Here is a 27,885-nt window from a genome sequence, read left to right as displayed (position 1 = left end):
CCCTTTCTCTGGTGCTCCCCACCCCGTGGTCCCGCCCGGCCTGGCGCTGTGAGGAGGTGGCGGGGAGCGGCGGGGGTCGCACAGCCGCCTACCGCTCCCCCAGCACTCTTCTCGTTCGCCGCCCCGGCGGTGCCGCCTGCCGCGGGGTGGGGGATGCCGACGCAGCGGGACAGCAGCGGCAACAGCACCATGTCAGCTCCGGGCGGCGGAGGGGGCGGCCTCGGCGGGGACAGCGCCCACCAGGTCCGGGTGAAAGCGTACTACAAGGGGTGAGTGAGGGCGCGGAGCTCCGGAGGCGGTGGGAACAGGAGGTGGGGCCCGGTCAGTTAGAGAGGCGGCGGCCGGCCGGGGCGGAGCGGTGCGGTGGGGCCGGCGCTGTCCTGCCCGGTACCTCGGGAGCGGCGGGTGCTTGGCCGTAGGTCTGAAGGCGACCCTTCTCTGGGACGTGTGGAGTGGGCTCCCTTCTAGTGCGGGGTTTGGTGGGTCGAGAACGTCTCCGGCTCCCCGGCGGTGGCTGAAGCCAGGCACGGCTGCCCGCAGATTTCCGTCAGTGGGTGGCTCCTCGAATGAGAGGTCTTAAAAAGGAGTTTTTCGGTGCACTTACTGTAATTTTAACATTTCGAGTCCTGGACATGCACTTACTCGTAGGGGAAAGAAGGAAGAGGGAAGGGGGAAAAACGCCTCTTGATAATAAAGAGTGCGTTAAAATGACTTCCAGTGCTGCTCTGAACCTGGGTGATCTGGAGGATTTGTTTGGAGGAGCCTCTCCTGGGGTTTTGGGTGTCAGCGGGGGCTGGGGGCCCTGAGCGCCGGCACAGCCCCTCTCCTGTCGTGGTGGCCTTGCCGGTGAGGATGGATGTACCAGAGGGGCTTCTGCTGCCCTGCTCACCCCGCTTTCATGCACCCCAGGGTTCTAGTTGTTTACCTCTTGTCAGTAATGACTACATATTCGTTCATAACCCCTTATTGCAGAACACATGCCAAAATTCCTACTTGAGAAAATATGTTCAGGGTTCAGCTTTGGTCCTGGTCCCTGTGCTTTAGTTGATATTAAGGTCTAGAGGAAGAGGGTGTTTGGTTAAAAACCTATGTCATCAGTTTTTAGGCTGTTTCTCTGGGATTGAGTGACTTCTGAGGGAGTCTGTGAATGGTAATTTAATACGAATCTACTGTTAGTTATGCTTCCAGTGTAAAAAAAAACAAACAAACAAACAAAAACCCCAACACAACACCAAACAAAAAAAACACCCAAAACCAAACCAAATAAATAAACCCAAGCCAAACAAAACCCAACGTGCTAGAGGTCTGCACAATGCAAATCTGAATTTTGCTGGTCTGATTCTCCAACAACTATATATAAGGCAGGAGAAGCATCTGGTTTGGCATCACAACCCCCTATTAAATAGTAACAGTTATAGCACCTAACTTTAAAAGTCTTGAGTGCAAGGGTTGGTGGTGGTTCATTGGGCCATTAAGTTTGAGAGAAGGTGATCTAAGCAGAAAAAAATGTAGGTTGTGTTTTTGGATTAAGAGTGAACACATGATCCTCTCGACAGCTTCCTTCCAGTTATCTGTGTAAAGTACAAGAAATGGTTTATTGCATTTACACTATTTATTTTATTATTTCTCTTATCTCTACCTCTGTAATTTTAAGAGACGTACAGAAATCATGCTGAGTGTTTGATTTTTGTCTTGTGTCTACTTTGGGGCTTTTCTTGTCAGAAATCTCTAAAAGTTCTGTAGAGACTGGCACAGTCTGTGGCTTTAAAAGATGAGTGAAACACTGTCCAAGTCATAGTACATGAAATTCTAAACTCTTTGTTTTACAGTTCCTTTCTTAAGGATGTGGAGATACCCCTGGCTATTGGCTGGCAGAATTTTTCATTTGGTCCAGCAGTGAACTTAAAGTGGGAGCTGTTCTGGGTTAAAACCATTTATTTTTCTTCTGCTGGGTCAGTTTTAATCTTGATCATTTCTGCATGCAATCACATGAATCCTTTAGCACAGGGAGGCTGTGGTGCAAGAACAGAGAAAGCAGTTCAGGGTTGTGGGAGTGAGGAGGAAAACTGCTACATTGGACAGGAATGCTGGCTCATGACATTTTAAATATGAGGTAATAATTTCACAGAGAGGAATGTTTCTTTTGAGTCTTATCTGTTGACTTTTTATCTGTTAATGCAATTATCAAGTTTACTTTTAATAATGATACTGAGTCACATAGGGTGTTGGTTAACCATTGCAAATACCAACAAACTAACAAGCTGAATGCCTTAGTCATAATTTGTTTCGAGAGCTAAATAAATTATTCCCTCTGCTTCCTTAAAATGGAAGGTGTCATGCCACCTTCTTGGACTAGAGCTAACAAGAAGTGGGTATCAAAGCAAAACACTTCTCCTACACTTACACTGCGGCAACTTGGAGACTGAGACTCTAAATGCTGATTATCAAAGGCAGTATTTTCCCCTTTTGTGAAATAAAGTGTCTCAAGATTAGAGCTGGAGAGAGGATTTAATGGGAAATAGTGTTAATCAGGAAATGTTAATCTCTCTTAATTTCATTTTAATAGAAGTGTTTAAGAAGGTTGTAGAAGTTATTGTGGAAATCTTGACAGGAAGGGCTTTTCATCTTCCAGAAGGAGTTTCTGGTTAAAGAATAAAAACTCAGTAACTCGGAAGCACAGATTTGTTCTTGAAACAGTGGGAATCTGATAGTCGGGATACTCCTGGGGCCTGAGATGCCTGCTTACTGACTTAGAGCAAAGAGCTGAACCTGAATCCCCAAAACAGGCTTAGGCTGGCCAAGAGCCTAATTGCTTTTCTCAGCCAAGACAAAAGCTTTCATGAAGAACACTTTGAAAGGCCTTTATTTCATTCAGCTGTGCAGTGGTAATTCTTTATCTTTAATTAATGAAATATGTGAAACCAGGAAGGAAAATTTTCCTAAAATGAGCAGTGATGATGACAGTAAAGGGGTGGGGAATTCTCAGGACTTCGAAATTAAGGTGTTAGGTTGAGTTTGCCTATTTCCTTCTCTTGGGTAAGCCATGCTTATTATCTTTCTCACAGGGCTGGTTGTTTAAAATGCTGAAAACAGTGTTGTTTTAAAGAGTTACCCTAATCCACGCAGTGTATGTAATACACTGAGTTCTTACGGATTTACTGTTACACTGATGTTTACTCTACTTTTTGATGATACAGTAGCAAAGTGTAGCAGCTTCAAAGGTGAACGGCATCTATAATTACAACCATTTCAGCTTTCTGATATTATTCCAAGTTTACCTTTTGTCTTATCTCATTTCTTCTAGATGCTTTGTTGTCAGTTCAATACAAGAAGCTATTATATCATTAAGACAGGATTGCATTGTAGTAGTAGAGAGCAGATAGGAGTAATACACTGCTTGTGCTCTAGGAATCCTGTAGAATTAACACTGTTGATTTAAAAAAGAAAACCAAAACCAAACAACAAACTTGAAGAACCGTTTTTCTGTCATGATTAGGACTACTAGCTTCCATGCTTTCAGTGCCCAATGTAGATTTTGCTCTTTGCCTACTCTGTGTAGGCTGTAATGTAGGTTAGAATTTTAATATAGTTAAAGGCACAGGTTACCAGTGGTTTTCTGTTTGGTTCAAATGAAGAATGCTTCTGACAGTTCCCTCATGATACATGTTAAACTTAATTCCAGGAAATTAATTTCTTAAGAATTTTTGGGTTCACACGTCCTTTATGCTTTGATCAGTTCTTCAGCTCAATGTCTTCTATTGCTTGTTGAGGATCCGGTTCTCCATAGGAGAGTGTTCAGCTTGAGAAAGCTTTGGTCTAAGCCTGTGAACACGTTTTCACCCCTTCTTGATGTTTCAATACTGATTTGATTTTCTGGTGATAAACTTTTTCCAGAAATAGATTATGGATGCAAGCAGTTTGAGACATCTGTTTTTACAGTGATTGTTCTCTCAGAAGTTTAACCTCAGAAGTGAAAAATGAGATGCAGATACTGAATTGCATTTAACTGTTGGCATTGGTGTTTGGGTTTTTTGTTTGTTCTGGTTGGGTTTTGTTTGTTTTTGTTTGGGTTTGTGGGGTTTTTGTTTTTTCTTAAGGGATATTATGACTGTTGGATGATCCGTTAAAGAAAAGGCATGAGGAAAACTGATCTCAGGAAAGGTCAGGAAGATAGTGATGGGGTTCATGGTCTTCTAGAGATATTTAAAACTTGTTTTGTAGCATTTGTGTTTAGATCTGTCATTTGTATTTTCTCAGTCTTCCTGTGATTTATCCTCTACTAATTTTTAGATTTGCAGGGTAGGGATTCACACAGGCCTTTCATTAGTGTGAATAAAATGATCCTTTATTAATATTCATGGAAGATATAAATGACAACGTGCTAAGTGACAGTAATTCAGGACAAGTGCTCTCTTGTTTATTTGCATGTTTCTTACTCAGAAGTCCCTGATTAAGACCTATTATAATAGTCCTAAAACAAGTTCTAAAAACCACATCCAGATGTGGTGATGCAAAGGGTGTGCTTTAATCAGATTTTCTTCTAATTCCTCATGTGTATCATGAGAAGACAAATAAGGATATTATGCTTTAGAACAGCTTTATAACAAACATGTTTATTAAAAGCAGCGTATAAGCTTATCTTCCTAAGAAGGCAAGGGCTGTTGTCAAGATTATGTTTGCCCATGTCTTAGTGAAGGAAAGCATTTTGTATTTTTTAATGCAAGGCAGCAGGCTATGGTCTGCACTAACTTTCCTTTGTTCTTTAATTTGGCCTCCTAATTTTTGTTTAAAATGCCAAATTTTTTCTCAGTAGAGTTTTGACTTTGTCTTAGCTTGAATGAATGCAGTTTTGTTGGTTTTTTTTTTTTCTATTGAAGACATCATCGGTGTATTTTTCTGGTGCAAGAAGAGTGGAAAACACCATATTATGCAAAGGTGTGGTAATAGAACTACTCTGAAAGTGAGACCTGCCTCAGTAGAAAATGTCAGTGTCATCAGTGTAGTTAACATGGCAAAATAAAGCTCATAGGAAAACCTGTAATCTTTCAGTTTCTGTGTTATGGAAAGCTGGCTTCACATCTCTGGGAAAAGGGTGCTACATGTTGCTTGTGGAGCCTTGTTCATATTCATATATTTATATTGCTATTAGCTGGAGATCCCTGAAAGCCTGATTAGTATTTGGTGTGACAGAGATGATAACATCTTCCAAATGGGTTTAATAACTGTCCTGTGTCCTGTAATTTAATACATGTCCTGTCAGAGGTATTAGAGTAGTAATTTAGGGAACTTGCTTAAATTCTGAAATATCTGAACTTTCCTTTTACTCGAAGGGCAACTATTTTGCTCCTTAAAAGTAGCAACAAGTAGCAAGAGGTTTTTTTTTCAGTTTCTCCTTATAGATACAGATACTGAGCTGCTCACTATGTGGTATGTTGTGACTTTTTCTTCACTGAAGTACAAATAAATCTATTTTAAGTGAACTTGAATCATCAAGTTTGAAAACCTGATGAATAGACTTTGTTAATATATATACTTTTTAATCTTGATTTTTGCTAGAGCATCAGTGATGACAGTCTCTTGAGATTATGCTCTGTCACCTAACTCTCTTTGCTTGTCTGACAATAAATAAGTCATGTAGTCACCACTTATTTTAACATACCCTTTCTCATTATATACTAGTTCAACCACAAAATGAACTGCAGTAATCGAAATACTTAACTCTGACTTCTCAGTGCCCTTCAGAACTTAACTTTTGTTTAAGAAAATATTCCAAAGTGAATATATCTGCACTAAAATATAAATAAATGAAGGGATGGTAAACTTTAGCACAAAATCAGTGAAGCTACTAAGTAAGCAGTGCCTCATTTCCGTCCCTGAAAAACAGGAAATACAGGTTAAGACTTTGCCTCCTAATAGGCCCTCGTGGGTTTCTCTTTGGTTGATGCCTGTGTGTCGGTAACAGTAACACACTGTTAAATCCACCTCTGTTCATAGAGACAAATGTTGGCATTGGGTTTGCAGTTTGTGCATTTTGATAGGGCATGTGAAGGGAAAGCTTTATGAGCCAGCACAGTTTGCCTTGTGGGATGGTCGCAGTCAGGTGTTTCAAACAAAGCCCAGTTTGCCCCAAAGTACTGTACTGTGTCTAAATATTGGGATCCAAATACTGGTTTGTTTTGCATTTTCTCTTGTGTGAAAAGAGGAGGAGCAATTCCTTAACCAAATACCTTAGCAGCTTTTTGACTGCCTTAACCTAGGTTATTGAAGAGGGGTCATTTCACTGCCCTCCTTACTGGAGTCTTTCCTGTAACTACACTAACTCTGATTGTGCTCTTAAATCCAGAAGTAGGCTCGCTGTTCTTCTTGAGTGCTTAGAAATTGCTAGTTTGTTTTATTCATGCTGCTGAACTTAAAGGAGCCTCAGGCAGGCATGTTTATCATGTGTGTTCTCGGCACTCTTGAAAGTGGTTCAGGTTCAGTGACCACAGCATGTCATGTTAAGTCACCACCTTGATACCAGTCTGCCCAACACACAGGATTTGAAGGTGTTTAACCTGCTGTATATGTGTACTTGAGCCTGGCAGGAATGTTGGTGTCAATTTTGACCAGATAGAAACTTTGCCAGTTGCTTCAGTATTTCCCCTCCCATGTCTTACCAAATCAGTGGCTGGCTCCAACTGAAACAAAACCCAACTAGCTGAGCTTTTTATGGGCAGATTAGTCTCATAGCTCACATATTTGGCTTATAAAAGATGTTTGCAGAGTAGTGTGGTAAACAGCCTTCTGCCTCCCTCTGCACTGTATCTCTGAAATCCTTTGTTTGAAGGACTGAAACCCTGAGTCACCTGTTTCCCCCTTAAGGCCAAGCAAATACCAAGACAATAGGTCAGCATTTTATGTTAACACATTTTAAACACCTGGTTAATTCAGCTTTTAATCTTAATTATAACAGAAATACCTATTCTGCATAACAGTAAAGTAGTAGATTTTTAACTCTTCCCCATCACTGCAGTGAAGCATTGTGGGTTCCTTTTTCTAAAGGCACTTTATTTGGAACATTCCCTCAGTCCACTAGGAAACCTGTTTAATGATTTTCATTAATTTTTTTACGACATCTACATGATCAAAATGTAGCTGAACACATGTACACTCTTAACAGCATTTTGCTAATGACAAAATAACTGTTAAAGCACAAACCCAGCTATTATGTGCTAATCAGGTCCCACAATTTTGTTAGCATTTCATTCTTGTTTCCATTGGTATGTAATGTATCTCATTTATGTGTGTGGTTAATATCTGCTGCAACTCGCTTCAACTATTTCAACATTTAAATCTTACTTTTTCTTAAGCATATACCTGGAGGATTCAGTGTCAAGTAGTTGGTAATAAAAACCACCTGGAGCCTGACTGCTGTAGGAAGGGAACTTATGTGCTTGACTAATATTTTTCTAGGGGCTGCAGCAGGGATGGGTTTTATATTAGTGGTACATGGCAAGTGTTATCGGTGATGATCAAGTGCTGCATATTACAGAAGTTCACTGATTTATTTTTCTCTTTCTCAGGGACATCATGATAACCTATTTTGAACCTTCCATATCATTTGAGGGACTATGCAGTGAAGTTCGAGATATGTGCTCGTTTGACAATGAGCAGCTTTTCACCATGAAATGGATTGATGAAGAAGGTAAATCAATGCTGATCAATGTGTTGCTCAGCCATCTAGCCTTCCTCTCTTTGATCTTTTCCTTTCCCTCTACCTTTGTAAGATAAAGTTACGAAATGTATGTCATAAGTGTATTTTTTAGAAACAGTATAACTGACTCCAAAAAGAATGGTTATCCAATGCCTCTGTAAGTATATCTTGATGAAAAGGTTGTGGCTTCAAACTGTTTAGTGTATAGCATGCTGTTTTAATCAAATAAAACCTCAGTGACTATCAAAATGTGAATTCAGTGTTAGGATTTATTATGAGAGGATTATACTACTGAAGATGACCATGGTTCCCCTTAAGTCTCTGAAAAAGATCTAAACTAACCTTAAATTATGCAAATTACAGTATTTATCTAAAATATTGATACAATTTAATATATAGCCAAATTGTACGTGTAAGCAAAACCATTATATTTTGAGTGTATGAGTTGTTACTTTAGCAACCTAAAGTCTGTTAACGCATAGCTATAAATAAAATTCTTTGAAAATATTAAAAGAGAAATTACTTGTCCAAATGATACATAGTAACTTTTCATCGAAGTGCAGTAACAGTCTTGGTTGAGAACTTTTGTCATCTCCAGCATTAAAGTTATCCATGTAAGAGTTTACCTCAGATGAAAAAAGAGTTGGGAGTCTGTTCTCCCTTTCTCCTAACAGATGTAGTCCAGCTGAGCTGTATGCATACACTAGTAATTTTTTTGAAAACAGTATTTGTAGTTCCTGTTTTCTTTGTGGAATTGGTGTATTCTATATGCAGTTTTGAACTACATGGGAGAGACATCTAAATTATGAAATAGCTGTTGGGTTATTTTAGCATGCTAAGTACGTGATGCAGTACATAAAAGGCCATAATGTGCAATGATTTGTTGGCAGTGATTAGTATTTGTGTGCAGTGATCAGCATAAATGGTGCTTATAGAACTGTTTCCTCCCCTTCTCAGGGCTTTCCTAGTCAAAATTGAGTGACTGCCAGCTTATTCAGAGCTTAAAGTTAAACATGGACCAGGACTGAGTTTTTGGAAGTGCTATATGGGCAGGTGTGTTGAAGATCACGTACTCTTGGGAACCTGAGCAGGTTTTCCTTCTTTCTTTTTGCCTTCCATTTTTTTTTTTCCCCTTCTTTATTCCCCTCATCATTCCAAAGTTATTTATACCAGGCAGATACAGTAAAGTAAAATAAACTGTTTATGACTGAACTGTGTAGTGGTGCTGTTTGGGTTGAACATTTACTTCACAGTAATATGTAAATAGTAAATAAGCTGGCTGCTTTGTTTTATCTCGAGGAGGAAGATAGACTCCTCACTGAAGAGTCTGCAGTGTCAGTCATAGTAAGAAGCACAGATCTTGCTTTAATAAAACATTTACAGAAAATTTTGTGTGGAGTCAGTAATTTACTCGAAGCAGCAGTCTGTTCTGTCTCAGTTTCTGCTCTATAATGAGAGATAGGTTTTTTGCCTTTTTTTTTAAAGGAACATTGCAGTTTGTGAATACATGAAAACAATGTAGTCATAGGATTCAGTTTTCACAAACAATCCGTGTCTGCCTTAGTCATTGACTTCCAGTTTAATGTCAGTGGAGAAAAAGTTAATCTGGTGACAAGGAGCATGTTTAAAAAAAAAATCCCCCCAACTTTATTATGAGTCACTCTTGCATCTGCAATGTATGGCTTCTTGCCGAGACCCCTGCCTCGTCTTCCTCTCTCACAAATTCTCTTCAGTGTTTTCAGTTGGTATTCTTTCTAGAAACTCATAATTGTCTTTCTTGGAGAGTTCCTGTGGTACATCCTCTTTGCTAAAACTGAAGTTTACTCTTTAGTCGTAGCACAAAGAAATACGTATACTGTGGACTAGTACTTGTTATGCTACTACCTGTGCTTCGCATAGAACAAGGCAAGCAAGATACAGGGTCTAGGCCATCTCTTTGTTAATTCCTGACTAAACTCCTTGATCAGACGTGTGATGAAACCATATTTACCATGTCATCAAGGTTTTTATTTGTCATATGCTAAATGTCTGTTTAGCCTTTGCAAGATGCAGAGCATCATGAATAACTACTTTTATTTCATAGAGGAAGTGACAAACAAGGCAGATCTAATTTGAGTGGAATCACTTCAAAAAATGCTCAAATGCAACTGGAAAGTAGAACAAACTGGATTTGATTTTAGACAAATTTCTACTTTACTTGTATGCCGTCAGTCTGTCTTACCTGTCTTCTAAAATGGCCTGTAGGATGGACACTAGCCTTATGTTTGTGTTCAGTCTGTTGTTTCTTGCTGTATAACTGGAAAGTAAACGTTTTCCTATGACACTTCTCCCAGCTGTCTTTGGCTGCGAAATTCGTCCTACTATTCTGCCCTTATTGAAAGGGTATGTCTATAAACCTCCTGCTTCTAGTTTGAAATATGGTGTGTGTTCTTGAGAGCCTCCTTTTCTTCTGCCAGAGAGAAACAAAAAGCTGTTTGCACAGGTGTCGGAAGCAAATGAAGAAAAACTGGTTTGTTGATTCTTGTAGACAGCCTGGATAGATACAACTGTTCCTTCTCCTCCCCCATGCTCTATGCTATATAAGTTTGTGCAGTGGGTAGGCAGGTTGATGTCCAGATAGGCTAAATTGTAGGGGGGAAGTGGTATGGTGAAAAATGACTACATCTGCCTTCAGAGATTCATTTTGAGGATTATGACATGCAAAAAAGAATAAAGATAGAATGTTGCAAATGGGTACTTTAAAATTATTACTAATATTTTGGCAATAGAAAAGAATGTATACATTAGAAACAAAAATTAACTTAAAAAACTTCCCATAGGATGAATTTTAAATGTTCTTCCTGCCTGCTAAGGGGGTGGTTCCACTGAAGCCTTAGCAGCACCTGTATTAATTTGGTATCTTGTAGTACAAAACAAAGAGAATAGTTAATAGACTGTTTCTAGTTAACTTCCAAACCATGATTTTGTCTAAAGACTCAAAGTGGTAAAACTTTCACATTGTATCTAGTTCAGCTGAGATGGAAATTGTTCTGCTTCCTCCAATTCAATTACCCACAACCAGTTTACTACTTAAGGGTGTGGAAAGTAGTATTTCTGATAAAAACTGGAAATGCTATATGAAAGTTAACTTGTTATACGTGTTTTTGGCTAGAAAGAAGCTTGTTCTGCTGACATGCTGGAGTACGAGCAGGCAAAGAGAAATCCCACAGACATCATCTTGTGTAGGTGGATGGAGGAGGGAAAGTTGAACCGATAGTCAGAAGTATTTTCTTTCTTTGGGCCTGTGATAATTCAGATGCAACAATTTTTCCCCTGCCTTAGTGCCCTTTCTTTAGGGTTTTTTCCTTCAGATAGTCCTGTGAGGGTGAAAGTAGTAGTTAAAAATCAGAAAAATGGGGTGTTTTCATTTAAGTTACATGATTTGCCAAATGCCTTGATTGAGGTTTGAGGAAAGACTGGAAGCCAAACTGCTTTTGCACCTCCTCATTAAAGTTTTGGCAATGTTGAAGCAGCTGTGAAAACAGAAGTAGACTCAGTTCCAATTAAAAATCCACAAAATCCAATGGAATCTTAGAAGGATTTCAGGTGCAAGAAGATAACCTGCACCTCCTATACTGAAACACTGTGTAACCATTCTTCTAGCAGATCAAACCAATGATGTTTCGTGATTATGATATGCTTGCCTCTTGGGAATATCTCATATTTTTATTTTCCCTGAAATCATTCAATATGACTATATTTTCAGATTCTCTCTGAACAGCATTGAAAGTAAATGCTACCACACTTGAGAATATTGTTCTGTTTTGCTGTGTTAATTATCTTGGATCCAACTGTGAGAGAAGTGTTGAGTAATACAGAACTAATTGGATTGAGTTTTGTATTGTTCTCTCTCCTTTCTACAGGAGATCCATGTACAGTTTCTTCTCAGCTGGAGTTGGAAGAGGCCTTTCGGTTGTATGAACTAAACAAGGATTCAGAGCTTCTAATTCATGGTATGGTGACATTTAATATATTGCTTCTCTTGTTTCTACCGTGAATAAGTGGAATTTTTACCTTGACTTATCTGCATCTTTTGGACAGCTTCCTTGATGAAAGCCTGTCATGGCATTCTGTCAAAGAGGATGCTGAAGAGCGTGCACTGTGCTTTTTCTCTGTCAGCACTCTGTCAATGTTCTTTATTAAATTAAGGGAGGAAAAAATACTTCCTGTTAGTTTATTAATGAAAAACAGACCCTGTCTCTTTCATTCATTCATCCCAAGCGCCTTTGTATGCTTGCTGGCAATGAATGGTGGAAGAGATACAGGACAGTGTCCTATGCTTTGTTGTTAAATGCTTTAGAGCAGCACCTATATTAGCAAAAAAAGTGGATGAGCTCAACTTGTGATGCCAGATTAGTCACAAGTTTGATTTTTCTAAAATTAAATAGTTTTGAATCTAGTAATACTGTGCCCCTGTTTTATGTGTAATAGTTCGATTTTTATTTTTCAAGGTTATACACCTGTTTTGGTAGCTTCTGCAGTATATTTTTCTTTCTGTTTATACCTTTTTACAAGTAGAAGATAGATTTTTGTTTAACAGAGATAATAGCAGAAAAGCAGAGGATCACTCAAGCATGTTAGTGGGGGCGTTACACTACGGTGTCTTAACATGGTCCTTCTCTAAAAGGATGCAAAATATCTAGTTCACAATCAGCTCATTGTAGTAGGAGGGACAGCTTTTCAGCTATCCACAGACTTTTAAGAAGTGGAAGAAGAATGTAACCTTTTGCTCTATATATTTCCACTCTTTCTGTGTATGTTACGTCAGCATGCTTTTTGATCTGCCTTTTCTCCATTTATTTTTGTGTCTGATAAGCTTCTGATTAAAATGGCACCAGGGTGCACTCTGGCCAGTTATACTGCTGAACCTAAGTAAACTGAAATAAAGAAAAAGGCTAATGTAGACAAGATCATATGTAGCTGTTGGGACACTGTAATATAGTAAGTTTATAGTCAAGATTTCCAAATACTGACTGTGATGACTGGTCACATGAGAAGCCAGAATGGTTACTTTTTTCTAGTTAATTTCCTTAGGAAAGAACTTGGTTTATTCTGCTTCTTGGTTGTATTTCTCATGTATGTCACTGTCCTGTCCAGCAACAGGGTTTTGTGGCAGTTTTTCAGCTCACCTGCTTTTGCACAAGGTTTTGTTAAAACACAGTATGTGCTGAATTCCTGAATGGTTGAATGCCTTTCAGAAGTGTTGTATTTAACCTAAAGATTTATTTTCTCTCAGAAATAAAAATTAATCAGATGCTAATGTCTGTCTTGCAGTATTCCCTTGTGTACCAGAACGGCCTGGCATGCCTTGTCCTGGAGAAGATAGTAAGTAGGCTTTTTAGTTAAAAAAATGGAAAATCAAGAATTCAGATTTCCTTTTTTAAAAATGTTTATGTTCTGTGTTGTTTTGTCCTACACTTAGGATTAGTAATAATCGAATATCTACAAATTAAGTATTTAAAAGGAATAGAAGTCTTGCTAAACTTAAATGTTGTTTATCACTTCTGAATCGTTGTTAATAAGCACTTCACATTCCTGTTAACTATCCATGTCACTCTGCTTTCCTTGCTTTTGCCTCTTCTACCGTGACAATTTTTTATCTTGCTTCTGTCTTTGGTAGTTACCAGATTGCTGGCTGAGTAATGTGAACAGAGGTTTGTAACCAGTGGTAATCATTTGTTGTTTCACCATTTAAAGATCACTTAATTAATTATAAATTGATGTCTAGGTACTACCAGGAGTATTCTCTGGAAACCTCTTAGGTTACGTTAGCTGGTATAGGTAGTTTTCCCTCTGTCTTAAAGTTTTGTGTATGCTATGCACACACACACATCTGTAAGCTTGACATCCAAGCCTGATAAATGTAAATGTGCATGCTTAAAAGTTAACTTCAGCAGTATGGGTAATGCTGCTTTTTTGAAAAAGTGAGGCTGCAGGATGAATTAGAAATAGACTGGCAGCTCAGTGTAGTTTTGTATATTGTAGTTTTCAGTTTTGGTTCCTGATATGTCCCTACTAATAAAGAGTAAAAATCAAAACCAAACATTGGCAGCTGTGAATCTAAACCATTGGAGGATTTGTGCAAGCAATCTTGTCAATGAGGGCATGCTGCTGAAATGCACATTCTTTCCTCCTTCCCCTAGCTCCTCCCCAAGTTTAGCTAAGGCAGGTGCATACTTTGCACACAAGTGTTTGTATTGTTTGGGCAGTTTCCCTTCTCTTCAGTGGCTATTACTTTTAACTTTGGAAAAGCAGGATTAATTTTGAGTTGATAGGGTTATTCTGCTTTAGATTTGCTCCAAAACTTAAAAAATAAAAAAGATACTTGGAACATTACTCTGTGTTTCTGTGAAGCGCAGGAGTGAAACTACTCTGCAAATCACTCTGCACAGAAAACTCCACGAGAAGATGTTGTAGTTCTGTATTTATATTTTTATGGATATAATCATATGTTTTTCCTCTTAGAATCCATTTATCGCCGAGGCGCCCGCCGGTGGCGAAAGCTCTATTGTGCAAATGGTCACACTTTCCAAGCCAAACGATTTAACAGGGTGAGATTCTTGTTGGGTACTTGAAAGCATGATACAGGGTTGTCTTACTTTTGTAATTACAATGTCACTTCCTTGAAAAATTCTAAGGTATTTTTATTCTCATTTTTGTTGTTTGTCTGTAGCAGCTACACTTTTGGTAACCCTGTAGTTTCAGGAAACTTAAGTTCCTGATAATTTAGTAATGATTATAATAGAAAAATAAATTGGTTGTAATTCACTTTACATATACTATGAGACCATGATATTGATTATACAAAGGCTCCTGTGTTCCCTTAAAGTCTTTGCAGAGGTCAAACTTGAATACTGGCATTAGATGGCTGTGAGCTGAAAATACATTTTCAGTTCTTTCAGTTCTGGGCTTAAAAACATCTGAGCTTGCTTACATTGCACAGACTTTTCTTTCATGATGTTTAGACTATAAAATTGAGATGTTTGTCCAAAGAGCCTGCTTGTGATGGCATGTAGTCAACTGAAAATAAAAAACTGTTTGTAATATTTTCAAGAAGCAATGGTCAAATACAATTAGCTGATGGCCAAGAAGGCTTAAGGAACAAGGAAAAGCAAACCCAAAATACTGGAATAAGCCAGGTTCCTTGACAGCTTCAATAATCTTTCCTTATTTTCTGAGCTTAGTGTATTGTGTGCTTAATGCTTGAGATTGCCTCTACTGAATTTCATCTTGAGCATCCTTCATATCTAACTTCTAAGCCCGCTTCCTCCCCCCCTCCCCTTTTTGTTTTTTTTTCTTTTTTAAACTCTTTCTGGTCAAAGGCTGTCAAGGCACCATAGCTTAATCACTTTCTACTCTTGCTTTCATAGGCACCCTGTTTTCATAGATCTTTGAGTTGTTTTGTGAATGTCCTTCAGTAATCTTCCCATGTCCTATTATCTGGTGGTTTAATGTGTCAAAACTTTTGCTCTCCTGCCTTACTCTGTACAAATGTAAGGACTCATCTACACAGATGAGGAGATGCATAGCAAATTAGCTCGGTCACAGCAGCCTACTGATTCAGCTGCATTGTTCTGACTTGGAGTTGATTGGCTCATGCCTCCCTGGGGCTGTGTGCAGCAGAAGAGGCTGGCCATGCCTGCACCTGTCCATGTAGATGCAGGCTTTCTGAATAGCAGTTGCTGCTTATTGTTCAGTTGTAGTTTTTGAACTCCTATGCATTGTATCTGCATGTTTGTTCTCAAGGTTTTCAGATAGACACTCTTGATGTAGTGGCAAGTTCAGCAGGGATCTCTGATCTCCTATCCTATGGGTTTTGTTAATGATAATCTGGCTGATTAGTTTTTATTGTTTAGTTTTGCTCTTTAATTGGTTTTGTTGATTTGTCATTCTAGAGAGCTCATTGTGCCATCTGCACTGATCGAATATGGGGCCTGGGTCGCCAGGGATATAAATGCATCAATTGCAAACTCCTTGTTCACAAGAAGTGTCACAAACTTGTCAATACTGAATGTGGCCGACATACACTACAACCAGTAAGTAAAACAAAAGAAGAGTTGTCCTGAAAAAAACAACCACCAATCAACCAACCAAACCCCATGTTATATTAACAGTTTTTGAGCTACAGTCTGCAAATGATCACAGTAGATGAAACATCATTCTTTATGGTTACTGCAACACTTTGCAAGTAAATGTGGGATTCACATAGCAAAAGGCAGTTTAGTGGCAAGACAGGAATCTAATTTTCACATCTTGTATTTTTCTAGTGTCTAATATAAGCCTAGAAGTGATGTTTATCTCATTCTTCGCTGCTCTGTTACATCACACATTATATATATACACATGCATTAGTGAAGAGAAGTACAGGTGAAGTAAATTCTCTAAATATCTGTTAGATTATTAGATTATTTCTCATTTTACAGAAAAGGAAGATGAAGTGCAGAGGTTTTGTCTTTTCTCCCAAGAAATCCAATCATCTTTAGTTCTTAAGTCCCCAGAAAATTTTAGATGATTATTGCTCCTGGCTTAATATTAAAAGCAGACAACTACAGGTCTACCTTTTGTGAACTCATTTGACTAATGCATGTACTGCTGAAGTACTTGAGCTTTTCTGTCTCATTTCTCATCTGCTATACTTCTTTTCTCTGTTGTCCTAAGTTGTCACTTCACCAGCTTCTGGAAGCATGTTGTAACTTCCAGAAAATTGGTAAAATAAAGCCTGCAGTGGTTTCTTTTATTGAGTATGAATTAGAGCAGTATGTATGTTGATTAAACAAGTTAAAAAGTAGCTCACATTATATTCCTTGGGGATCATTTATTGTCTCTAAAATAATGTCTCTTATACTTGGACAGTCTAATACAAAAATCCTGTCTGTATTTGCAGGAGCCAATAATGCCTATGGATCAGTCATCAGTGCATCCAGATAACGTAGAATCGGGTAAGATGAATAATTTTTCTTCTTTAAATTACTGTAAGTTGCTGAAACATGACCTTTGGGTTTTAAAATGAAAAAAAAAAACTTTAAAATTATTTTTAAAACCATTCTTTTTTCATAGAACAAGAAAAATAAGACTTGTATGCTCTTCTTAATGATAAGGGGAATATAAATACAAAAATTCCTGTTTTCCATGTCCTACCAGCTTAAGAAACCTGGCTAAAAAGGAAGAATTTAGGCTGTCATAATTTTTCCATCAGTAAGCCATATACTTTAAATGCTCTGATCAAAAAAACAAAACCCCTTAGCAGAACTAGCAGGGCGTCTACTGGATTTGTAGCCAAACAAGTTCATTGTTGTAGCAATAAGAGTGATGGGCCTAATGTCTGAATTTGGATATAGAAGATGGTCAGTTTAAAAAACAAACAGACCACTGTTCTGCACAAGATTCTCTGTGTGTGGAGTTTGAAGAGATCTCCAATTATAATTACAAGATTTTATATTAGCCATAACTGATTACTAATGCAGTATTGGGAAAGAGTGATTATGATGGTTTACCCTCCTGCACTTAAAAAAAAACTCAAACCCAGCAGTTTTGAATACTTATAGTAGAAGTATTTAAACTGTGTATCTCTCTGAGCTTTTGTCACATTGGTCTAACAGGTTTTTTTTGCACCTTTAGTTATTCCATATAATCCCTCAAGTCATGAGAGCTTGGACCATGTTGGTGAAGAAAAAGAGGTAACGTATCTTAACTATGCGATGTGTATTCAGAGATCTTAAAGCCTGTGTCTGTCAATTTCAATATTTTACTAATTTAATTTGTCACAAACAAACAGCTTACAAGCTGTTTTATTTTGAATCTTGAGTTGAGATATGCTTTATTAAGGAAGTCTTCCAAAATCCTTCAGTCTCTTATGTTTTCTACCTGCCAAGTCTCCTTTGCCTCCTTTCTTTCCCCTCACATTCCTCTCCAGGACAAAGCAGTTTTAAGAATAACAAGTGTTAATTGAATTACATGCTTATATTAATTTTGCTGTTCTGTTTGAAATGCTGACTTTTGCAGTTGTTAAAATTGGAAAACCTGCTTACTCATTTCAAAGTATCTTTACCAATAGGCAATGAGCATTAGAGAAAGTGGTAAAGCTTCCTCCAGTCTGGGTCTTCAGGATTTTGATTTGCTCCGAGTTATAGGAAGAGGCAGTTATGCTAAAGTACTGCTTGTTCGACTGAAGAAAACTGAACGCATTTATGCAATGAAAGTAGTGAAGAAAGAGCTCGTCAATGATGATGAGGTAGGCAAGCCTTTTACAATGAATCGGGCAGCTCTTCCAAAGAGCTTCAGTATTTCCCTCAAGTTGGGAGATTAGTGGGAATTTGTCAGAAATTGCAGTATTAAACTGCTGAACACATGCTGTTACCAAAGATTTCCCTTGTGTTCTTTAGGCTACTCTGAAAAAGAATCGAGTGTCTGTGGTTTGCTATCCAAGAGGTTTTGTATTTACTTCTCTGTCTACCATTGATTTGCCTTTTTTTTTAATGCTACTTTGCATTTGTCTGCACCTGTTTCTTTTATAGATGAGTGTGTTTTCATTCAAAAGTATAGTCACGTAATGAGGCTAAAAGTATAGAATGCTTAAGACAAGAAAACCCCCCAGTATTCTGCATTGTCTTACTTCACACTGGAAAACTGTATATTTAATTTCTTTTGAGTAAAATGAGGACAGCAAAACACTTGAATATCTTTCTGCTAATTGTCATTAATACATACTTGACTTAAGAAAGGCAACAGTCCTTTTCTGAATGTCACTTTTCTTAAATAAATAGGATATTGATTGGGTTCAGACAGAGAAACACGTCTTTGAACAGGCTTCAAATCATCCCTTTCTTGTTGGACTACACTCTTGCTTCCAGACAGAAAGCAGGTAAAAGTCATAAGATAATAAGAAGATAATCTTATTTGAAAAATACTTCATACTGTTAGGCATCTCAAAGGCCTATTTAAATCATTAAGTGTTAGGCAGGTAGTGAAAGACAATGTACCATAGTATTTTACGAGCAAAAGGCCATGTTCATCATCTAAGCTTTTCAGATTGCAAAGATGCAACAGAATGCAAAGTACCGATAGGTATGATGGGAAGGATTCTGGACAGGAAGAGAGGTGCAGCTAGCATACAAAAAAAAAAGGCTTAAGGATATAAGGTAGAAGACAGAGCCTGGAATGAGTGGAAGAAGAAGTTTAGGGAGAGAGAAATCAGAAGTACAAAAAATTACTGGGATGGACTGTGTGACGGTGAGACTCTGAGCAAGACTCAGAAAATAGTATCTGAATTTTTAAAAGGAAAACAGAGTAATAGAGATGAAAATTATTATTATACTATGTGTTTATTTTTGTATATATAAAATATAGTTACATATTTAAACAATATCCTTGCTGTTTGAAAAGGTGACAAGATAGAGGAGGGAAGTGAGAAGAAGGAGTGTTCGTAATATACCAATAGTATTAACTCTGAACAAAGAAGATTAAAGGGATAACGATGGAAAATTGGAAAAAAAAATCTGGTTTGTGCACAGAAACTTATGTGAATCTATTTATATCATCACATATGTAATAATGGCAAGGAGTAGCTTTAATGAATTAGGAATGGGAGAAGGTCTGCTTACTTTTCTTTTGCAATAAGGGAATTACCTAGAGAAACTCCATATACTTGATTTTTAAACTAGGGAATTTATTCAAAGGGAGGCAAAATGCTGAAACTGGCCATGTTACCAGAGAGATGGGAGGAACTGAACTGACATTGTTCAATAATAGATCTGTAACATCTCAAACCTCTTTCAGCCTTGGAGAATATAATTTATATCAACCCCCTGTGTTTCAGGTTATTCTTTGTTATAGAGTATGTAAATGGGGGAGATCTAATGTTTCATATGCAGAGACAGAGAAAGCTGCCAGAGGAGCATGCCAGGTATGTCTAATTTCAGATTTTTTTTGCAGCAAAACAGTTTGTTTTCTGGCACAGTGCAGTAGTGAAGAGATTATGATGATGAGCTAGCAAATCCTCTCCAGATGTTAAGGATTTAGGAAATGTGATACTGCATCCTCATTTTAATGTTGCAACCTATGATATTTTTGTTTCAAGGAGGAACTGTACTAGGAAGCACTTCGGTATTGCTTGCCTTAGCATTACCCTACATGACTTCAGTCTGATTCTGATTTTTTTTTTTTTTTTTCCCTAGAAAAACACTTCTGTGGTTGTGGTTGCTTTTTTTTTGTTTTGTGGGGTTTTGTTTTTTTTTTTAATTTCTAATGATTTGACATCAATGTGTTTCTCTTAGAACAACCACTACCAGCTGTCCCGGCAAATGCTGAGGTTTTGGTGCATATGCTTCATCTCAGATGGTGAGATGAAAGGGATGATTGCAGTAGACACTAATATTAATTAAAAATAATTTTTGAAATGACTGTGGATGGAAACATTTGTATGATTATAAGCAATTTATATACTTATCTGATGAAAAATAACAATACATGTGATTATATTTAGAGAAGTATCATACTACAAAGACTGTTGTGGTTTGGGTTTTAATTATTTGAGTAATCAGTATGTTCTTTCTACACTAGGTTTTATTCAGCTGAAATCAGTCTAGCCTTGAACTATTTACATGAACGAGGGATAATCTATAGAGATTTAAAACTGGATAATGTACTACTAGATTCTGAAGGGCATATTAAACTCACAGATTATGGCATGTGCAAGGTAAGCTCTAGTTCCTTGCTAACAAATAATATCAACAGTTAAGAAATTGTCATAAATTAAAAGATGTAGATGCTTAAAAATGTAAAATTTCAAGGTATTCATTTATACACAATGTAGATTGGCATTTTTCCTTCTTCCATTTATAGAAGTGAAATAAGTATACAGCCTAAATGCAGACACTAGATATATATACTATTTATGATTTTTATAAAGCAGCTTTATCGACTTGACTGAGAGGGGTAGGCTAAAATAGAATCATAGAATAGTTTGGGTTGGAAAGGACCTTAAGGTCATACAGCTCCAACCTCCCTGCCATGGGCAGGGATACCTCACCCTAAACCAGGTTTCTCAAGGCCTTGTCCAACCTGGCTTGGAACACTGCCAGGGATGGAGCAAGACAGCTTGATTTCAAGAAGAGCAAGAGGTTGAAATGTATCAGTCGCGCTTGCTCCCATTGAGAATGTATGACACTTCCCCTTTTTTCTCAAAACTACAAAGACACTGGAGCACAGGCTTGACTGCCATGAATTGCCATTATGCTGACCTGTTAGAACTATTTTAAATGCTATAATTTGGCTAAGCAACTGAAAAGCATAAAGTAGTACAGGTTGGAAAGGGCCTTGGGATGTCTAATCCACCCTCCTGTGCAAAGCAGGGTAAGCTGTCATATCAGGCTAAGTTACTAAGGGCTTTATTCAGTTTGTCTGTGAAAACCTTCAAGGATGAAGCCTGCAGAACTTCTTTGAGTAACTCCCTCCTCATTCTGCATCCCATGCTCTTCTCTGTAAAGCTTGTATCTGTCCACTGCAACACCTCAGTCATGTAAGCTCCTCCACCATGCCTTAGTTATTCCCATTTCCCTATCACTGGAGATGTGATGGAGCTTACTACTGAAAACCTTAAAAGATGTTGTCATCAATGTGTGCCATCCTCCTGAGACTTTAGATGAGTATTTACTTTTCTAGTAAAGCTATAATATATAAATAAACATAAAATATGTAATATATAAATACACAAAAAATTGTTTAATTTTGAAAAAACAAAAGTTTATTCTGGATACTTAATTCAAAATCAAGTTCTCAGCAGAGGGGGGAATGTGTGATCCTTGGCTAACTGTAAAGTATTTTCTTTCCCCCTTTCTTAAAGGAGGGCCTGAGGCCTGGTGACACAACCAGCACATTCTGTGGGACTCCAAATTATATTGCGCCTGAAATTCTCCGGGGAGAGGATTACGGTAAGCTGAATTTTTCACTGCTACCATGTAACTTTTACCTTGTCTCTTACAACTGACTCAAGCTGCTCAGCAGTAGAAAGTCTAAATCTCAGTTAGAAACGTGATCATTCTTAATTAGGCATCCTGTCTGGAAAACTAAGTGAACCCTTCAAAGGAAAGGCAGAGAACATCCCTTTAATTGTAAAACCTGTTAACATCTTGTTCCATTTAAAAAAATCCCAACAACCAAACAACAAAACAAAACCCCAAGAACACAAACAAAAACCTCAAGACAACAGAAAGAATTTGTTTAAAATCTCGCATTTTATTTCTGTGGGATGTCTCTTCCAGACTGGCTTCACATGTTCTTTCCTTATCACAAACTTTCTAGGCCAACCAGACTGTATCAGTCCCAGCCTAGCTACTGGAATACTTCTCTAGCAGTGAATAGCAGAATAGCCGTGCTTAGCTCCATAGATGACTGCCTTGCTACCATTAAGAATCACATACTTCCCCCTTGTCCCCTGCCCTGGATAATCCGCTGTTAGTAATGCCTAGGCTTAAATATTACCTAAACCTTTGATAAGGTCCTAATACCAACTTTTAAACTTCCTGCATTTCCTTTTCTTTGTACAGCATCCCCTCCTGTAGAGCATGTAATGAACCAAGTAATGCCATGTACAGTCATTACCTCTTTAGCTGGATAATCAGAAAACTGGCAGTACTTAATTTTTTTAAATCATTCTTTTTTTCTCAAAACATGCTTGTCTTTAGCCCCAGAAGCACTGGCATTTTTGCTTCAAAATGCTTTCAGTGGCATTTTCTCTTCTGACTTCTAGGCTTCAGTGTAGACTGGTGGGCACTTGGTGTGCTTATGTTTGAAATGATGGCGGGCCGGTCACCATTTGATATTGTTGGGAGTTCTGATAATCCTGATCAGAACACAGAAGACTATCTCTTCCAAGGTAAGTACCCTGAGTAGCGTTTCTACTTAACTATAATCAAACTTTAAAGATGAGAAGGCTTATAGGAACCTCGTTTTCTTACAGTAATTTTGGAAAAACAGATCCGAATTCCCCGATCCCTCTCTGTTAAAGCAGCAGGTGTTCTGAAGAGCTTCCTTAATAAGGTAAGATCCAGCTGCTATTATTTGAGACTTCTTAAGAGCAGCTAATTTGTTTTGTTTTGGTTTTTTTAATCAGTTGACTAATTGATGTGTAGGCATCATACATAGGCAGACATACTCTATCTGGGTAGGAAAAAAAAACAGGTAGAAAAGGTGTGAGCTTAACGCAGACTTTCAGTGGAGCTGGTAGACCTATTCTAGATACTTGTGTTGAAATCTAGATTCTCCGGCTGGGGTTGTGAGTAAATTTCAAATTGAAAGGCATAGGAATATTCCAAGTGATTTCTTTAATTTAGGGAACTGGACAAACTTACCAGGTTTATCTTGTTTCCTAAAGAGAACAGCAAATCACTCTGACAACTTCTGATGACTTTGTCATGGGAACTGCAGAGGCTGTATACACTTGCGGATAGTCAAAAGGTGCATATGTGGTAGTGGACTAGTCCTAGCCTTTATTTAGTAAGTGTAATGTGACTGGGGAGAAGGAGGCATGGGAAAAAATAGATTTGGTTATATTATTTTAAGGAAGTAATATTTTCAAGAATAGTGCTTCAGTTTTAATTCCTCAGTAACACGTGATACATGTACGTGGAGGCGGCACTGTCTTGTTAAAATGATCTTCTGTCCACTGTATTTATCAGTAACCTGCAGTTACTCCTCCAGTGTGATTGCCTGGCACAATCAGTCTGCTCAGGGACGGGCAGGGAAGGAACACATTCACTTGTAATCTAACCAAGTTTGCTCTGAAAGATACAGTATGTTTAAACAGGTCTGAGTAAAAATAAAGAAAGATAGCATGAGTGTTCATATAAATTTCAGTTAACGGCTTCTATATATTCATGCCTATTTCAGACAGTAAATTGAAAGAGTTTCCAAAATAAAAAATTCTAGCTCAGTTCTTCAGTGTCCCTTCTAACTCTAGTGTTTCCTTTCTCATTGAGTCTGTAGCATTTGCATGTTATTCATGTGTAGGCCATGGCACTCATTTAGAAATATTTTCTTCCTTGCACAGGATCCAAAGGAACGTTTAGGCTGCCATCCTCAAACAGGATTTGCAGATATCCAGGGACATCCATTCTTCCGCAATGTTGACTGGGATCTGGTGTGTGAATTGGCTTATTTTCTTCATACGCAGTGATGGCTTAACAACTTGTTTTGAGATCAGAGATGAACTTAAGCTCAAAAACCTTAAGCTCTTAACTTAAAATGTATCACAATGATAACACAGAATCTTTTAACCCTTTTGCACACAGTAAGTACAGTAGACTAATAGAATGATTGTACAAAGTATACAGAAGAAAACTAACAGTAACTTCCAGCCTTGTTTAAAAATAATTCCATATGTTGTAGCTCATTCTTGGTGTCACTAACTGCATTTATTCTTAGATGGAGCAAAAACAAGTGGTGCCTCCTTTTAAGCCAAATATATCTGGAGAATTTGGTCTGGATAACTTTGATTCCCAATTCACCAATGAACCTGTACAACTCACTCCAGATGATGAGTAAGTAATAGAATAGAATAGAATTTAAGAAGTTCTGATAAGCCAGTGAAGGAGCTGTAAAACTTCATTTTAACAGCTGTACTTGTAGCACATAGAGTATACATAAAGTAGTAAATATAATTTTCTTGAGTTAGTTTGGAAAAAAATCTATTATGTCTTCATGATAGACTTAGCATGGCTGGATTAAGTCTTGTACTCTAGCAAGATGTAAAAAACAATTAACAGTGGGAAAGTTGCTATAAAGAATCTTAGCTCAAGGAAAGGTGAATAAGTGTTATTTTACAAGTTTCAGTGGTATCTTCTGCAAGAAATGAACATGTGAAGGAAAAGACCTTTTTTGTCAAATGGTTTATTTTTGCAGTACTTTAAGCCATGATATTTCTAGAATATTTGGTTTAAGTTGAGTTCATCTGGGGTGTTCTGAACAAGACCTGATGCTTTGTTTGGCTTGTTTGGGTATTTTAAGTTATTAGTTAGCCAAGTGAGATTATGCTGGCTGATAAACCCTTGATAAAATGCATGATAATGCATTTGATTTAGCAGTGGATTTGTGGTTCCTTACTTCTGAGGGGCCCAAATTTGGGATGAGAAGGGAAGTACCTTTCTAGTTTGACTGAGCCACTTGTTCACAATTTAGGACTTTTTCTAGGGTTTTATATATTGTTCATGTAGCACGTAAACACAAACAGTGAAAATAAAATGTTAGCTACGTACCTTAGGTCTGAGATCCAACTTCCTTCTTCATCTATTCAAATGCAAAATGTACAAACTAAATTGAGATAAGTTGCTGATGCAGGTACAGTGTCTATCACATTCTATTCAGCTTTTTACGAAAATTACTGTTTTAGAAGTTTTAAAATGGCAAACTTTGTAGATTGCTTTGGGGGAAAAACAGGGACAAAAAATAGATTTTCTCAATTGCAATCTGCTGTACTGGTCTAAATTTTAAGACCAGCTCACTTAATACTGTCATCTTTTTAGTTTTCCTGAACTAATGACTGTTTTCTAATCTTAACAGTGACATTGTGAAGAAGATTGACCAGTCAGAATTTGAAGGCTTTGAATATATAAATCCTCTTCTGATGTCAGCTGAGGAATGTGTCTGAATTCTCCACTTCTGGACTGTGCCAATTGTTACTCTGTTTCTGCATGGATAAACATCTCTTCATTTGGATGCACTTGCATAAAATGAGAAACTGAACATTTTACCCTTGCCACATAGTGTGAATTACTCACTAATTTCCTTTTTGTATTAATTTTCGTCCAGGACACTTGTTATGCTGAACCGTCAGCTGCCACATTTTAAATGTTCAACTTTCCAACAGTCTTGCCAAACTTGAACTTTAAGATCAAAGTTGGTCTCTGGGGCTCCAGACTGCACAACAGGATAATCTGCCAATACAGTGTTCTGATAAAGGAAAGCTTTCTTACTATTTTAAGAACACAAGTTGCATTAGGGGATGTAGTAAAATATCATTAAAGGACTTCCATTTTTCCAGCAAGAGAAGTAAGACCTTATGACTTCTGTCATTCTAAATCTCTCCTCTCTGATATCTAATTTCCTGTTCTTCTGGACTTAGAGCTGTGTTACTGCCCTTTGAGTTGAAAAGACAGTAAGGAGAGCAGGTTTTAAACTGAATAGGTCAAGAATGGCTGCTTTCACAGGGTGTATTGATCCTGTTCTAAAGGATATGATTATTAGAATCAATAGACTTTCCTCCAGAATTACACACTAGGAATTGCATGCTGAAACGCAGAGTGCCTTTCTGAGCCTGTCGCTTTCAGTGAGGGTTGTCCACAGTATAAAGTGTCAGTTTAAATAAATGGAATTCACTTAATAATTTCAAAAAGTTAAAATCTGTACCGTGTAGGTTAGTGATAATGGGCAGCTAATATTGACAGACATAGAACATCATGCTATTACTTCTTGCTTTTATACTTCCTGTCTGCACTGTGTTGGAGCTGCACATTACAGCCACCGCCTACATAAGGGCATTGTTACCTTTTGTTAATCTTACTGCCATACTTTTGGAAATTCATTCCACTTTGCCAGTGGAAAAAACACATTAGGGGGGGTAGAGGGGGAAAGGTGCTGTCCGTAATAATTCCCTTCACTTCTCCACTTGCAGATGGCGATTTGTGATCACAATCAAACCTTGAATGTTGGTAATAGACTCAAAGTTAATAGGAAAGCAATTGGAATCAGTTGAAAGTACTGTTCAAACTAGGACTTTTGGGAGATGTGATTCTTAGATTTCAGGTTAGTGGACAGTGTAATATACAGCACAGATGATTCTTATTTTTAATGCTTGAGGAATAGTTTTGGATGTCTTAGGCTGAAGAAATGCCAAATGTACCACTTTCTTATTATTTTGGGGAAAAGGGATTAAGAGACACTGAAGAAAAGCATCTGTGTTACGTAAGTAAGAGCTGTAAGGAAAGCTGAGTGTTACTGTAAGCAGATCTAAGTATCTGTAAGCACAAGTTAGCAAACCTTACCTAAAACTTCTAAGAAACCTGCTTGCTCGTTGTGTCTCCTTGAAAATCCTTGTATGGCCACACTGTAAATCCATGGCACAAATCTTGTGGTGTATGTTTTTTCACTTGCATGTTAGCTTCAAGGAGAGAGATTGCACAAATGAACATTACTGTCATGGTACATAGTATTTAGTTCATATTTTTCTTTGCAGTGTGAATGGGAAACTTTAAGTATCAGGCTGAGTTTTTCAAAACTGGGAAGTGATTGGAGGGGCCTCAGTTTCAGGAAAGCATTGACCCTCCACACTGTTAAAAATCAGGTTCCCTTAAATTCAAGTTATATATTTTCAAATGTAAAATATTGCATTAAACTTACTTCTAAAGAGCAGCTAATAACTTCAGCACATTTAATTCATGTCAAGTGAACTGCTTATGCGCAGGTTTGAAATTGTGATTGTTTAGCCTCTGACTTCTGCACCTGCATGCCTAGTTTTAGACGTCAGGACTTAACACTGGATATTAAACTTGGAAGTTATTTAAAGCAAACAAGAAAAGCCTTGTCTCTACAGTGGCTTAATTTCATATGGGGTACTGAGTAAAATGGCTTTACATAAGGAAGGGCATTTCTGCTATTCATCACAGCAGAGTAACGGAGTAAAACACTGTCTTCTGTGCTTAAAGCAGAAATTAATTTTTTTTTTACAGATAATGTCACAGAGGATATACTTTTTCTATGTACATGTCTAACCATTAAGAATGTTGCTAAGTGACAGACATCTTAAATGACTGTATATCCATTTTTGAACCTTAATTTTCTCCAAAGTGCCATGATATTAACGGTTATTTTTCATTGTTAAGTATATAGCAACAGTCAGAAATATTCAGAAGGGACATTGAGTGTAAACAGTCCAGTGCTGTAGACTTTGTCTTTTGGAGAAAGTGTCTGCATCAGAAGCATGATGTATATATGTGGATTTACCTCCTTTTTGTATGTGAATTGGATTCTTATGGGTACTCTGCTAGTTAATATTGTCACTACTATTTTCCTGTTTCATATGGAATATGGTCTTGAATGTTGTTGTGTAATCATTCCCTTTATTTGTGCACACTTTTTACTTTAAATAAAACATTTGTATTAGG

General features: G+C 37.7%; 1 protein-coding gene across 3 annotated transcripts; it reads left to right on the top strand.

Moving 5' to 3' along the window:
- PRKCI (protein kinase C iota) lies at positions 1–27,885 on the top strand. Of its 3 annotated transcripts, none has more exons than XM_061452563.1 (18): positions 1–269; positions 7,563–7,684; positions 11,596–11,685; positions 13,007–13,057; positions 14,198–14,283; positions 15,628–15,768; positions 16,617–16,671; positions 17,351–17,409; positions 17,787–17,963; positions 18,496–18,593; positions 19,548–19,634; positions 20,291–20,426; positions 21,573–21,660; positions 22,479–22,604; positions 22,689–22,768; positions 23,778–23,867; positions 24,152–24,267; positions 25,286–27,885. In XM_061452563.1, exons 1-18 carry the CDS (start codon positions 154–156, stop codon positions 25,371–25,373), a joined length of 1,806 nt encoding a protein of 601 aa, XP_061308547.1. In that variant the 5' UTR covers positions 1–153; the 3' UTR covers positions 25,374–27,885. The 3 variants fall into 3 exon arrangements, with proteins under 3 accessions (XP_061308547.1, XP_061308548.1, XP_061308549.1); XM_061452564.1 differs by lacking the exon at positions 1–269 and adding an exon at positions 4,142–4,161; XM_061452565.1 differs by lacking the exons at positions 1–269; positions 14,198–14,283 and having other exon boundaries at positions 7,647–7,684.

This window comes from Pezoporus flaviventris, unplaced genomic scaffold (genome assembly GCF_033815535.1).
Source record: "Pezoporus flaviventris isolate CSIRO_AGI_PZ_B2104156 unplaced genomic scaffold, CSIRO_AGI_Pfla_v1 ptg000013l, whole genome shotgun sequence".
Lineage (NCBI taxonomy): Eukaryota > Metazoa > Chordata > Aves > Psittaciformes > Psittacidae > Pezoporus > Pezoporus flaviventris.
Note: the sequence above shows the minus strand (reverse complement) of the source record. Positions and strands in the feature narration are given on the sequence as shown.

Bases quoted from the DNA above. Each gene is read 5' to 3' on its own strand.
- PRKCI (XM_061452563.1), top strand. From the start codon at position 154: ATGCCGACGCAGCGGGACAGCAGCGGCAACAGCACCATGTCAGCTCCG. The intron at 20,427-21,572 runs GTAAGCTCTAGT...CCTTTCTTAAAG, and splicing joins CAGATTATGGCATGTGCAAG to GAGGGCCTGAGGCCTGGTGA. The intron at 22,769-23,777 runs GTAAGATCCAGC...TTCCTTGCACAG, and splicing joins TGAAGAGCTTCCTTAATAAG to GATCCAAAGGAACGTTTAGG.